Source organism: Triturus cristatus, chromosome 9 (genome assembly GCF_964204655.1).
Source record: "Triturus cristatus chromosome 9, aTriCri1.1, whole genome shotgun sequence".
In the NCBI taxonomy this organism is placed as follows: Eukaryota; Metazoa; Chordata; class Amphibia; order Caudata; family Salamandridae; genus Triturus; species Triturus cristatus.
The window spans coordinates 879000401-879014262 of record NC_140592.1 but is presented as its reverse complement, the minus strand read 5'-3'; the positions used below and the strand labels follow the sequence as shown (position 1 = coordinate 879014262).

The following is a 13862-nucleotide window of genomic DNA, read 5'->3' as shown; positions in this document are numbered from 1 at the left end:
AGAAATTGGACAGAGGATAAAAGCAATTCTAAAATATTAGCAATGGGCTCTTATACAGAGCTACATTAAAATCCATAATTGTATCCAAAGTCCTCTTTTAAGTTAAGCATACATAAAGAGAAGCAGAAAACGTATAGTAGTGTTTTGTTACCTTTACATATCTACTTTTCAGATTGCTATAGTGAATTATAGAGCTTTACCACAGACCTTAGTATAGTTGTCAGTAGTCTAACTGGAAAGTCAGGGTCATTGCATAATCAAAGCTTGCATTTTACCATGTCTATTCAAACTTAGCTAGTGATTGTGTGTGGGGGCTATATTACAAAGCAGATTTTCGATCCAGTTTCCGCAATAGTTTTGGGCTGACTGGTGTCTTAAATAGATAAAGGCAGAGCAGTGCTATTTTACCACCATATACAATGGTAAATGGTTGCTTATAACAGGCGCGTTCATGCCATGTGGTGGTGTTGGCTGGCTATATAGCAACATATTGACATGTTAGGTAACTAAGAAAACATAATACAATACACATAGCAACACAACAGCACAATGAAAAACGTACTGCAGTATATCACAACATAAATAGTCAAATCAGAAAGCAATACAGCCACAGTACAACAGAAATGAATTGCATTGCAATAATACAGCAAAGCGCAGCTGCTCGAAAAAACATAACGCATTACCACTACAACAAATTCCACACAGCAAATGTGCACAAATGTTCTAGTCACATATTACCACCTCCAGAATCCTGTTTTCATACGGCGGTGGTTAAAGTGATTTCGAGCAAGCACTGTGTTAACTTACCACCAATGACATGAAATAGTGGCAGTCCAATTTTTTTAACTTTTTTTTGGCCCCTGGTGCCCACTATTTTATTATGTTTGTAAATTGGACTCTCTGCCTCAATCCTCCCATATGAAATGGATTTATGTAATAGATCCTCACACTGTACATTTCAATCTTCCATTCAAGACAACAGACATTCTTTAGTGTCTTATGGTCTTTGAAAGACTTGGACGAGTCTTTTACGCTGAATTGTACACCATTCTCATGGAGGTTTTATTTGTACACATCACACGCACTGCATGTTCAGTTATCATTTTTCCAAATCAGGAGAAATTGACAGCTTAAAGTTAAAGAAAAATACTAAGAAAAAACCTGAATAAATAAGTGTTTAATCCATAAGAACCAAGACAACAAAACATCAGGTAAACCAGTGTTACAACTTCAATTGTGACGTTATTTTAACAGTCCAGGCCATAGAGTTCACAATTTGTGGCTCGTTTCAGCTGATTTTCAAAACCTTTTTATATGCAGCCTGTCGAATGTATGTTAAATTCCAAATGCATGTACTGTATACACGCAAAACCCTTATACTCTAATGAAAACAAATGTTAACATGCTCATGAGAGTGTTTCAGTGCTTGGTAAGAAAAGAAAAATGTCCCTTCTAACCAAGTTAAATAGTGCAACAATGGTTATCGAAGTGGAACTTGGATTATAGCATATCGACCAAATATACAATTTTCTTAATCCATTTATTGATCAGGCACAATCTCATTCATATTTGTATATTCATAACAGTTTTAAGCCATTAACATTTTGCTGCCTAACCTCATCTTTTAGCCACAATTGCATTTTTTTGTAAAAACTGATATAGAATTTTATTTTTAAACATATTTTAATAGTGATATAAAAAATATTTCTTTGATACAATAAATTCAATACATTATCTATTTGTAAATCACAGCCAATCTGATCACAAGTAAATATGTCTGAAACTGCAAAATTCAAAAACGAAACCTAGCAAGAAGTGGTCCAGAGTAGCTGGCTCACATTAATCACCACAAACAAATGCAAAAAGCAAACAGTAATTGAAAACGCCAAGCGAATTACAATGTAAAAAAAACTAGAAGTAAACTAGATAGAATACGTGTTTAATTAACGTGGTGGTCGTTAGGACAGTCCCCCATTGACGGTCAGTTTGCTAATCCTAACATGCTAACAGCAGAGGTCCACTGAAGTCAAACCACTATCAGTTTGTATTTCTGCCCATCTGTCGGCAATTTTATACCTTTGCGGGAATGCACAATTTAGATTGCATTTTGAGGCGATTGACAGGGACTGCCATCTCACATATCACTGCAGTGATATTCTGACACCGCACATCAATTTATTGAAAATACCCAGTGCTTCATTTCATAATATAATATTATAGTAGAGACAGAGTCAATGGTTTGCAATCAGCAACTCTACACACTTTTGAAAGCAATGCGGTGTGATACCTTTGTATTTATAGGGTGGTGAATACTGGGAGACATGTGCCTCCATTCTCACATTGCATGGAAAGGATCGGCAATGGCAATACTTTATATTGGAAGTGTACGCAGATGATCTTTTAGCTCTATTTAAAAAAAATATTATTGCTTTCATACATGGTAGCATGACTATTTCGATTTATACCTCCAGATAGGCTCAGGAGTTTAAACTTTGAAATCTATACAATAAGGATAAGACTTGCACTGAAATATCAAACTGGTTTTTAATAGTATGGCACTCCATGGAACCATGTTAATGGATGTAACAAACTGTCTGGGAAGTGCGCCGCATAAGCAGCAGAACATATACAGCCCTATCACCCAGGAGAATATAAAACTTTCCATAATTTTTGATAATTTGATGATGCCTCCTTTTACTCAATACTGTGGTGGATTTAAAGTTTTCCTTTAAGCTATGATGAACTCAAAGCTGCAAATCATTATACATTACCAGAGATTACCAATTCAAAAACAAAATATGCTAAACAGCAAGACTACTTTCGACTGGCAGCACAAATTACTACCTACATTATCAGTTACAACTATTCTTGTACTTCACGGTTAAGAGGAAAGCCAATTTTATTAGTGTGAGAGCACAGTTAAATTTACCACATTCTTGACATTTATATGCCCCACAAGCTTTTGCAATTCAATCAAAAGCTCCATGTGCCATAGCTCTTACTAATCTTAAAGGAATGTTCATAAACAAACTTGTATGGATGTTGAATCTAAACATTGACTTTGTCTACCCATAAAACGGAGTCCAGTAAGACTGCAATTTAAAAATTCTATGCTATCAGCCAATGTGAGCAGAAGATTTCAAATACACAGACCATGTTCAAATACTCTGTCATCCCTACTGGTCACAAAATAAAAGACAAATGGTAAATGTTTACTGGATGCAAAGTATGAAATCTTGACCATGACTATATACAAAACGTCATTTGAACAGTAGTAGAAACAGACCAGAGTTAGTTGTTTTTATCAATTCAAAGACCAGGGTTAAATCGAAGACCAAAACTCTTCTTTTCATGGTCATATGATTTCCAAAAGGAAAATCTTTTACAGTCTTAGTTCCTTCTTGGTTTAATTCTTGCTTGCAAGTTTACAGGTTCGCTTAATCCTGGAGTAGGGTCCAATAGAATCATTGAAAATGAAATCCCAAAGAACAAGCATCCAAGAGTTATGCTGAGGGAGGGTATCGTAATATTCAGCAGCAATTGCCTTTACCTGAAAATAATTTAACATTGCTTAAAAAATTGTGGAAACGCAAGGTAAAACAGTTCATTACCACTTCATTTCAGCAGTCAATTTGATGTAGAATACTGGATATGGGTAAGGCAGCAAATGATCATATAGATTTAGGTTTTGACAATGTGTTCATGGTAAATGTCACCATCATTCAATATAGCACCCAGTAAAAACATGAGTAGAATTCAAACATGCTTTTTATGTCCTTGATAGATATTTATCTAAGATAGTATTCCTTAAGAGGATTATGCCTGTGCAAAATTTCTGCAGGATCAAGGTCTCAAATGGACAGTCATTTTGCATAAACCTTTGGTTACTAGGCAACTATTTAATGAATACGCAGACACATTTAGAATTCCAAGGGGTGTTTTACAGTCTCATGAGCTGGGATTCTTTAACAACTTGTAGTGTAATTAACCTTTATTATGATCTTCAAAACCACACATCCTGTGATTTTGTAGTTGTAATTATGCAATTGATTGATAGTAAATGGGCATTCTATTTGCAAAAATGTACAACTACTAAGCCGTGCTTCTTTAGATACTAAAATATAATCCTGTACCAAATGTTTCCTACCATTAACAAAGACGTACACTTGTACACTACAGTACATCCCTTTGAAACACATACCAGATCCCCTCTTTCCCTTTCCATTTGCTGCCTTCAGCTAACCAATGAGATAACCTCCATGGTTACGTCACTCCTAAGGATACTGGGATCAATTGTTTAACGTTTTTGCAGCTATAGATACTTAACAACTAGAAATGAATCCTTGCTCCTTTTCACACCACAAGATTTAAAGTTCTTCAGGCAAAGAGCTGAATACAGCAGGCAGAAAGAGGTCATTATTACTATATGACTCAGTGGCTAGAGCCAATAAACACATGATTGATAGCATTAGTGATGTACATGAACTGCTATGAATGCACGACAGCCTATCTACACGCAAGTATAAAAATGTGCCTAGCATAGCAAGATAAGATAAATAGAAGACTACGGTAAAAGAGTTGTCAATTGAAGACTGATCCAAGCCTCGAAGGATAACGTTTTTCAAGTTTATGTGATGAAACCTTACCCCTAATTGTGATATGATTAGGTAATAGGTGCCGTATGGCCAGTTTAGACTAATACGGTGTGCATGTCCTCTTCCCTTTCATGTCTCCCAATCTTTGAATGATTCCCAAAGACCTGGCTCTATTGGGCAGCAACGGCAGAAAAGGGGGTGAAGAGGAGACTTTGATGAAGACATACATACAAATATCCCCAAACACCAACACATCGTTTACCTCTTGTTCCATTACACCATGAAGATAAACACCTTCAAGTACCATGTATATGGTTGTGGACTAACAAAATATTCAACAAGAAATAGTTAAAACAATCATAAATTGCATTTATTAATCATTGGTTCATTTGTTCTTGGGTGGGAAACTAGGAAGAGCCGTAGATGTGAAGGGGGATGAAACTGGAACTTAATATTTACCATCTTCTGCTCCTTGGAACTTTACTACGGGACAAGCATCGTATCGTTTTTTGGTTGTGAAAGATATGTTGCGAGAAGTTTGATTTAGAATGAATCTTTGAGGTGTCTTTTTGCCAGTAACATTGCAATCCTCTGCAATGCTTGAATTATTTTAGGTATAGACAGTTATGAGCGGTTGTTCATATTAGGGACACAGTACTCCTAGGAGAGGCCCATTATCATTTTTTAATCCATATTGGCTGTTTTTCTACTGTCTTTTAGCAGACAATGGATGTTATGAGCAATCTTTTTTTGAATAGCAAATTGCATTCATTGGAACCAAGACTAATAATTGGAAAGATTGTAAATTATGAACTATGGAATCTAATGATTTAGGCTTTTGTAACTGAAAAATCATAAAAGATGAGATGTATTCTAAGATGACAGACAAATGTGTTATTTCATCATAATGTGTATATATATATATATATATATATATATATATATATATATATATATATATATATATATATATTCCAACGAAAAGCTCGTTTACGGCATTTTTGGGGCTCTATGATGGTGCGGTCCGTGGAGAAGGCAGAGCCCAGCCGTAATTAGTCACCACAAATTTTCTCTTTTGGAGAAAGAATCCACTCGCACTCACGGCCAATTTGGTGGCATGGTCTAAGATTTTATTAAAGTGGCAACATTCTCCAACCAGCCACCAACCCAACCCTGCCATATATTGGACAAACATCGCAACCCATCAAGACATTCATCTGCCAACACTGAAGCAGGATAAGATACACTGTTTTGAATGCCCCTTTGGTCGCTCACTACAAAGGAAAAAAAACATACAGCAGAGGACCTAAAATGTCAGGTCATTGAAATGGCCACCACTCCAGAAAGAGGTGATATGGGACAGATTTTGCAAAAGATGGAATGAAAATGGATAGAACGGGTTAACACAATCGCACATGGTCTCAACATCGCAGAAGAATGGTGTGGTTTAGTCTCCACACTAATGAACTATGTAAATTATGAACATTTTGAACAATGATGATCCATGGCTGTGACCTTTAGTCATAAATGAAAATAAGAAAGCGAGATATGTAAATGCGCTCGAACTGTCAACTTCTGCCACACAAACATGTGCCTGGATAGAATTTCTCACCAAAATGCTTTCCTCATTTACAAAAAGGAATAATACCCTTCCATAAAAGAGGTATATAGTTAAAATACGTAAATCCCCTAAATCACCATGCCTCGGTATGTCAAGTGCACATCTGGCCCTAAACTTTCTTAATCAACATAGAAGACAAATTGTTTTCCTCTTATTGATAAATAACTAAGATAAAGCACTGGAACTTCCAACGGTGCCTTTTATCACCCCAAAATCACTAGTTGAGATTATTTGTACACTAGAATATCCAAGAAGTGAACTGTATTCACAATTCACTTGAATCACCAAGCTCAAAGAAAATTGGTATTCCTGATTGTAACAATGTCTAGAAAATCAGCACTCCTAATTGCATGCACGATCTAGTGTACTAACGCGACCGGCTACATATCTCGTGCCGCACGCTGCAAACCGGTTAGTATGCTGACAGAGGCAGAAGGAAATGGTCCTCCTCGCAGCAGCGTATTTACCTCGAAGCACCTGGCTGACAACTGCAGTCCTTACTTCCTCAATGTATAAACTAAAGTAACAGCAATCTTCATTTGCGGTTAGATTTCACAACATATTTAGACACCAATAGCAAACAACTTTCTCAGTCTCCTACCACAGTACAAATGTACTGACTCCCTCGCTTACACCTTCTTTACCTTAACTCCTCAGAAGTACCATACCAATAAGGATTCTACGTTGATTATTTCCTCATTTTGATGGAAGAGGTGTAAATGGATACACACTGAAAAGACGGCCAGATCCCCTCCCACATAAAGGGGTGAGTTTTTTTACCACATTAACACAGGCCAGTTTCCCCAAATGGTTTTATTCACCCCAGCTAACCACATAAATTATTTTTTGACTCCTCTCTAACAGTGCCGGATGGGCTCTGTGTAAGTAATTTCCCTACCTATAACTCCTTTTGAGTCACTTTTTATATGGGTATGCACCTAACCACTCTGACAGAATACCTTATTTCCAGGTAAAGGCCTAATCCTACTTATTGCCATTTTTGCCAATTCTCATTTTTTCCAAACTACTGATCCCCTTCTTTAAATTATTTGATTTCAGGTGTCTGTGAGGTCCTGATGAGACCTATTGTATGAGAGGTCGAAACGCCGTCGATATGCTTGTAAAACAAACCAATGTAGTCCGTTTCATCATTGTTACTGAAGGCTGTGAATATTAGTTGTAGATTGAGTAGAAGGTAGTATTTGTATTTTGGAAACCTTAGTATATGTCACAACCTGTCACTTGTATATATAGGTTCTAAATTCACTTGGGACACCTTACACCTCTTTTCTATTTTTACATTAATTTGCTATATAAATAATAATGCATTTTACGGGGGGCGCGGCCAAGCACCGATCCATGATGGCCACGTAGAGGAAAGCTCCGTTACCTGATTTTTCCCCACATCTATCCGGCTCTCAGATCCAACCCATCCAAAAGTGGCTTCGTGCATCGGAACGGTGGCGATAACCTTCCTGCTTCGTCTCCAACATCTAGGGCCGAAGTTATGACGACCGGGGAAGTGAGGCCTACTCGCCGAGTGGGAGCCGGGACCCACAGTGCGGCGAGAGGCCCGGGGAGTGGCCCGGCTGCATTTACAATTTCACGCAGTGACGCAGGCTCCCGGGAGCGTCGCCATCTGGAGAGCAGTGCTGCATTCATGTGCAAGATCTAAGTCCCGTTGCGACCCTTGGACGGCTGAAATCCAGTGAGAGGGCTCCGTGGGGAAGGAGGGGCCCGGACAATTGCGCCACCCTCGCTCTTTGGGCCAGCGATCAACTGATGGCGGCGCGGCGCCCTTGAGACCTGTTGCGCCTCAGTTTACCCCCCCCCCCCACCTGAAGCTGCGATCAAAGGCCATGACTGCGGGGCTCTGCCTTCCGGGACCCACCCCACGCTTTGGAAACGTGGCCCGCTATATTGCCGGGGACCCGGGGAGAATTGCAGCAGGGTGGAAAGCTTCCCACGTGGCGGCGGAAAGTAGCGTACAGAACCGACGCCCCCGAAAGAGGCGGGTGAGGCCCCCCCGGGCGGATCGTGAGGGCCTCCGGCTCAGCACTGGTGTGGAACTATAAAGGAGGGCCCATCTGGACCAGTGAGACCTTGGTTTTAACGCCCGCACCATAACTGTCAGCAGAGGTCAAATTGCGCAGAAGTAGGCATTTCCAGGGGGAGACTGATCGTATTGGCTCCCCCCAGCATCCAGGCATTGGAGTCTGCGCACCCGAGGACCCACCACCGTGAGAGTGCAGTGAGGGGCTGTATTGCCGCCGACCCTGTGTGACCCTAGTGTGGGTCAGAGTGGACGATTAGCGGCGGGATGGATAGGCTCAGGGGCCCGGGGGCCAAAGGTGTCACAAAACAACAAACTGGACCGTCATACGGTATCTAAAGATGCACAACAGAACAGACTGTCCAGAGATGCCTCCCATGGTGACTTAGGTGAAGGGGAACAGGAATGATCACTAAAGGATGTCATGGACGCTATCACCTGGGTAAAAACCTCCCTGGAGCATAAAATGGACACTATGGCCATCGACGTGAATCTCATTAGGGCTGACCTGGCGAAACTGACCGAGAAAGTCAAACAGGTGGAGATCACTGCCACCAGTCTTGTCGGAGATGTCACGCAGCTTCAAGGAGCGGTCCGCGAACTACAAGATTTCCGTAAATTCACAGACTTAAAGTTAGAAGACTATGACGGCGCAATAACCTCCGCATTTTGGGTGTCCCTAAAAAATCGGAGGGACAGTCCCCCGACCTCTTTGTTGAAGACCTCATCCTCAAATAATTGCAGCCTAAAGGCCTCAGTAAATTCTTTGTAATCGAACGAGCACATAGAGTCCCGGACAACCATCCCAAGCCGGGAGCTCCCCCGCAGACGATGTTGGCTAGAGTCCTGAACTACAGAGACAGATGTCATCCTCCAGAATGCCAGGACTGGGGCCCCCCCTCCATTACGAAAATGCGGATATAACCTTTTTCCCGGACTTCACACAGAGGGTACAAAGGCAGAGGAGGTCATTACTCTCGGTGAAGCGAGACCTCAGAGAGGGGTCTGAAATATTCAATGCTGTTCCCAGCACGCCTCCGGGTTGAGGCGAAGGGAAGGGCTTGGTTCTTTGATCATCTAGAAGCTGTGGTGGAGTGGATCGAATACCGTGGTGTGCGGAGTCCAGACAGCCGTAACGATGGGGAATGTGCAGACAATCGACCTTCCTGAAGAGGAGACCGAGCCAGCAGCTGCACCTGAACTGAGTAACTGGGGTCAGGAGTGGAGGGGGGGGGGGGCTCCTGCCTCTTTACGGTGGTGAACTCTCTTGGACTAGTCTTCATTTGCTTATTTGGAGATGTACCTTTGACTTGATTGGGGTCAGGGTAGCGGGGCACTCTTTTTCCCCTCTTTTTCTTCTACTTTTAGTTCCTTACGAGGGTGACAGGCACTCTGCAAGTTTTCGATGGGCAGTTTTAGGCCCAGAGTGCAGGGCAGCGGGGTGGGGGGGGGGGGGGGTAGTTGGGAGGGGGTGTTTTGTTTGTTTTTTGTTGTAATTACTGCATCAGCAACACATATCACATCTTTTCTAAAGTAAGTAGGGACATCTGACATATCATGGCTACACACTGGGACAGAGGGGTTAAAATTCTAAGCTGGAATGTCAATGGGCTGGGGGATCAAATCAAATGCAGTGTCGTCCTCCAATACATCAAGCGTCAGGCCCCTGATTTTCTTTTGCTTCAAGATACACATCTGGTCAGCAAGGTCTGCAAAGCCATGCACAGAGGGGGTTACACCATGTTGGCTCACGCGGGATTCACCCCCAGCTCGCGGGGATCATGATGAGAAAGTACTTCCCCACTGGTAGTTCAGGCCACTTGGACGGACAACCGGGGTCAGTATATCGGGGTCTCAGGTACATGGGAGGGGAACCCCATCACACTTCTGTCGGTTTACATACCACCTGGCTTGCAAACCACCACCTTTAGGGACTTGGGGACTATCTTGCTTGCTATTCCAGAGGGCCTGCTGATCCTTGGGAGACTTAAACTCGGTGGCCTAGGGCGAGCTAGATCGTCACCTCCCCCCGAGAGATAGGTACAGCAGTGTGTTGGCTTCTTGAATTCCTTGAGACCATGGGGCTGGTGGATGGGTGGAGGACCTATCACCCACGCACAGTACAGCACACCTTTCATTCGGGGGCCCACGGGAGCCTCTCACGCATAGACTACTTTTTAGTCCCAGCATCCCAAGTCACACACCTTCACGAGATTAAACACCTGGCCAGGGGTATTTCTGACCACTCCCCGGTTTGGCTTCACTTAGTTCTTAACTATAAGCAGGTGGGGAGGGTGGCCCCTATCAACCCATGGTATCTTCGGATTCCTAAAATTCGCAAGGAATGTCTCGCAGCCATAGATAATTACTTTACCGAAAATGACGGATCAGTGGCCTCCTCGCAAACACTGTGGGAGGCCTTTAAGACAGTGAACCGGGGTCAGGCCCTATCTTTGATATCCGGGACAAAGAAAGAGCACGAGAAAGAGATAGCTGACATTGAAGCCGAGATCAGCCGAATAGAGACAGACCTGGAATCAGAGGTCACGCCAGACAAGCTTCACTATCTTAAGCTCCGACAGCAGGAATATAGGGCATTAGCGACTGAACAGGCCAAAACCTTGGGGAGAGCAATGCAAGGACGAGTATATGAACTGGGGGATAAAGCGGGGAAACTACTAGCTTGGCTGGAAAAGAAAGAATGGGCGAGCCAACTAGTACCTGAACTTCATAGGGAGGGGGTAGCCCTCTCACGGATCCGCAGGGAATTGCAGATATGTTTGCGGACCACTTCAGCAGGGTTTATTCTTCCGTCACTCCCTACTCGGTAGAGGACTCCTGTGAACTGTTAACTGACATAGCGTTGCCAAAGTTCCCAGTAGAGGACTGTAACTTTCTAGATAGCGACCTAACCAACGACAAAATAGCAAAAGCAATCCGGTCATTATCCTCAGGGAAGGCCTCCGGTCCAAACGGTCTTCCGAACGAACTCTACAAACTACGGCCAGACAAACTGGCCCCATATCTTCAGTCCATGTTCAAGGAATCCAGAGATAAAGGGGTCCTCCCAGCGGACCAGAACATGGCCACAATAGTCACCATCCACAAGGAGGAGAAACCTAAAACTGACTGTGCGTCGTATAGACCTATTTCACTCTTGAATGCCGAGCCCAAGATTCTGGCTAAGTTCCTGTCCAACCGCCTGGTCACTGTTAATGAGAAACCAAAGGAAATGATAGACGGAGTGTTGAACATTGCAAGCACTCACCCCCAGTCAACTGATCTGGGTTTAATCCATCACCGTTCTTTAGCCCACTCTGCCACCCCAGTTCAGACATGGCCATATGCAAATCAGTCTGACCCTGTGCCTCATGGGAACAGTCCAGCCCGAACTGCCAAGCCATGTCTTCCCTGGACCGGAAACAAGCTTCCTAGGACCGGTTTCTGGCATTTCAGCCGTCTTCAGCCAGGCTTGCTTGAATCCAGTGGCAAAGTGATCAATGGACTCACGTCTGAGCATACCCTGCCAACTTATGGCGAACAAAGCAAAGGAAATGATAGACGGAGTGTTGAACATTGCAAGCACTCACCCCCAGTCAACTGATCTGGGTTTAATCCATCACCGTTCTTTAGCCCACTCTGCCACCCCAGTTCAGACATGGCCATATGCAAATCAGTCTGACCCTGTGCCTCATGAGACCCTAGTCCACCCAGACCAATCTGGCTTTATTCCTCATCGCAACACAGCTCTAAATTTGCATAGGGCACATGGGGTACTGGGCAGAGCAGCCTCCATCCAGGAACCAGCAATAATAGTCTCCCTGGACCACATCATGGCCTTTGACACCATTGAATGGCCATATCTCTGGGCAGTCTTGGGAAAAATAGGATTTGGCCCGAACTATATGCAATGGGTATAGCTCCTATACGCTAAACATCTGGCTCAAGTAGTGGTCAATATAAGAAATCAGCCGCATTTGAACTTAGCCAGGGGACACGACAGGGATGTCTGCTGTCCCCCCTCCTGTTTGCCTTAGCGTTAGAGCCCTTAGCAGCTTGGAGACGCAGAGACCCAGTGGTTCGGTGCCTGCGCTGGTCCCCGGAGTAGGAAGACCGCATCTCACTCTATACAGACGATATCCTACTTTATCTCTCCTCCCAGAGACGGTCCCCGATTGTAGTCTTAGATATCTTGGCCGTCTTCGGTAGATTTTCGGTTTATTCCATTAACTGGAGTAAATCCCTGCTATTTGTTCTAGCGGGAGAACCGCCTACCCCACCGAAGGGATGTCCTATACAAATGCACACGGAGGGCTTTAAGTATCTCGGGATCTTTCTCTCCTTAGATCCATTACTCCGGTACACTCTGAACCTGCTCCCGCCTCTAACCAGGCTGAGAAAAGATATACATAATTGGAAGTCGCTCCCCCTTTCCCTACTGGGAAAAGCGACTATTCAAGATGTCCTTGCCTCGGTTCTTGTATGCCCTGGATCCTGTTCCATCGTCTTATTTCAAGGAGGTGGGGAGCCTTCAGCGCGACCTGCTGTGGGATTGAAAGCCTCGTATCGCTTTCAGTAAACTCACTCTAAACTGGTACGATGGGGGCATCAACCTCCCCGACATCAAAAAGTATTATTGGGCGGCCCATCTAGCAGCCATCAACCATGGCACCTATGTTCGACCGGGAGATCCCGGCTATAACATGGACAGATGGCTTCTCTCCGGCGGTAACTACAATAGAGCCCTTTACTCTAAACCTCAACACTCTAAATTAACAGGCCCCACCAAGCATTCGGTGCACGTTTGGCTTACTACCACTTAATGCCTTGGCTGGGATCGCAGACTCACACTTGCAACTCCGTTATGGGATTCAGAGCAGCTAGGTAGCCTATGGAAATCCAAGGGGTTCGACAAATGGAACCTTATTGGAATCTCACGTATAGGGGATCTATGGGAAAAGTCGGATGTTAAACCATTCGCCTCCCTGCAACAACAATTTGAACTAGCTGACACAGAATACTTTCGTTACACGCATGCTTTGCGCTCCCTTTTGCAGCGAAGTACTACCCTTCCAGAGTCTTCCCCGTTGGAAGATAGGGTACTAGATGGACACCTCCCTGATAAAACCATCTCTCCGATATATAAAAAATTGATAAATAATATGCCAGACCCTCTTCACTCACTTCGGGGAAAATGGTCAAGGGATGGAATTGAGATGGACGACAAAGAATGGCAGAAGGCTGTTTCCTCGCCTAGAGTCGTGGCAATACCAGCACGACTCCGATTAGCGCAACTTAAAATCCTACTTAGGGTATACATGACGGGACCCCAACTGGTGAGGATGGGCAAAGTGGATGGGGGGGGATTGTAGACTGGGATGTGGCCAGGTGGGTACTTTTATGCACATTATTTGGGAATGCGACATTATCCAACCCTACTGGTGCAAGATCCATGACACCATCAACACAGTCCTATCCACCCAACTCGGTCCTGAAGCTCATAGATGTTTATTGAATATTTGGGAACCGACTGATTTGAACGTTTACCTGACACAATGGGTCACTCTGGGGCTCATGCTCGCTAAGAGAAACC

The 13862-nt window shown here is 43.5% G+C and overlaps 1 protein-coding gene across 1 annotated transcript in view; it reads right to left on the bottom strand.

The window, feature by feature from the left end:
- Positions 1-1161: 1161 nt before the first annotated feature.
- LOC146799006 (sphingolipid delta(4)-desaturase/C4-monooxygenase DES2-like) overlaps positions 1162-13862 on the bottom strand; it is an 80536-nt gene continuing 67835 nt past the window's right edge. Inside the window, exon 3 of the mRNA XM_085626367.1 lies at positions 1162-3550. Coding sequence (XP_085482493.1) covers positions 3407-3550 — 144 coding nt within the window. The 3' untranslated portion in view covers positions 1162-3406. The remainder of the gene's footprint in view (positions 3551-13862) is intronic.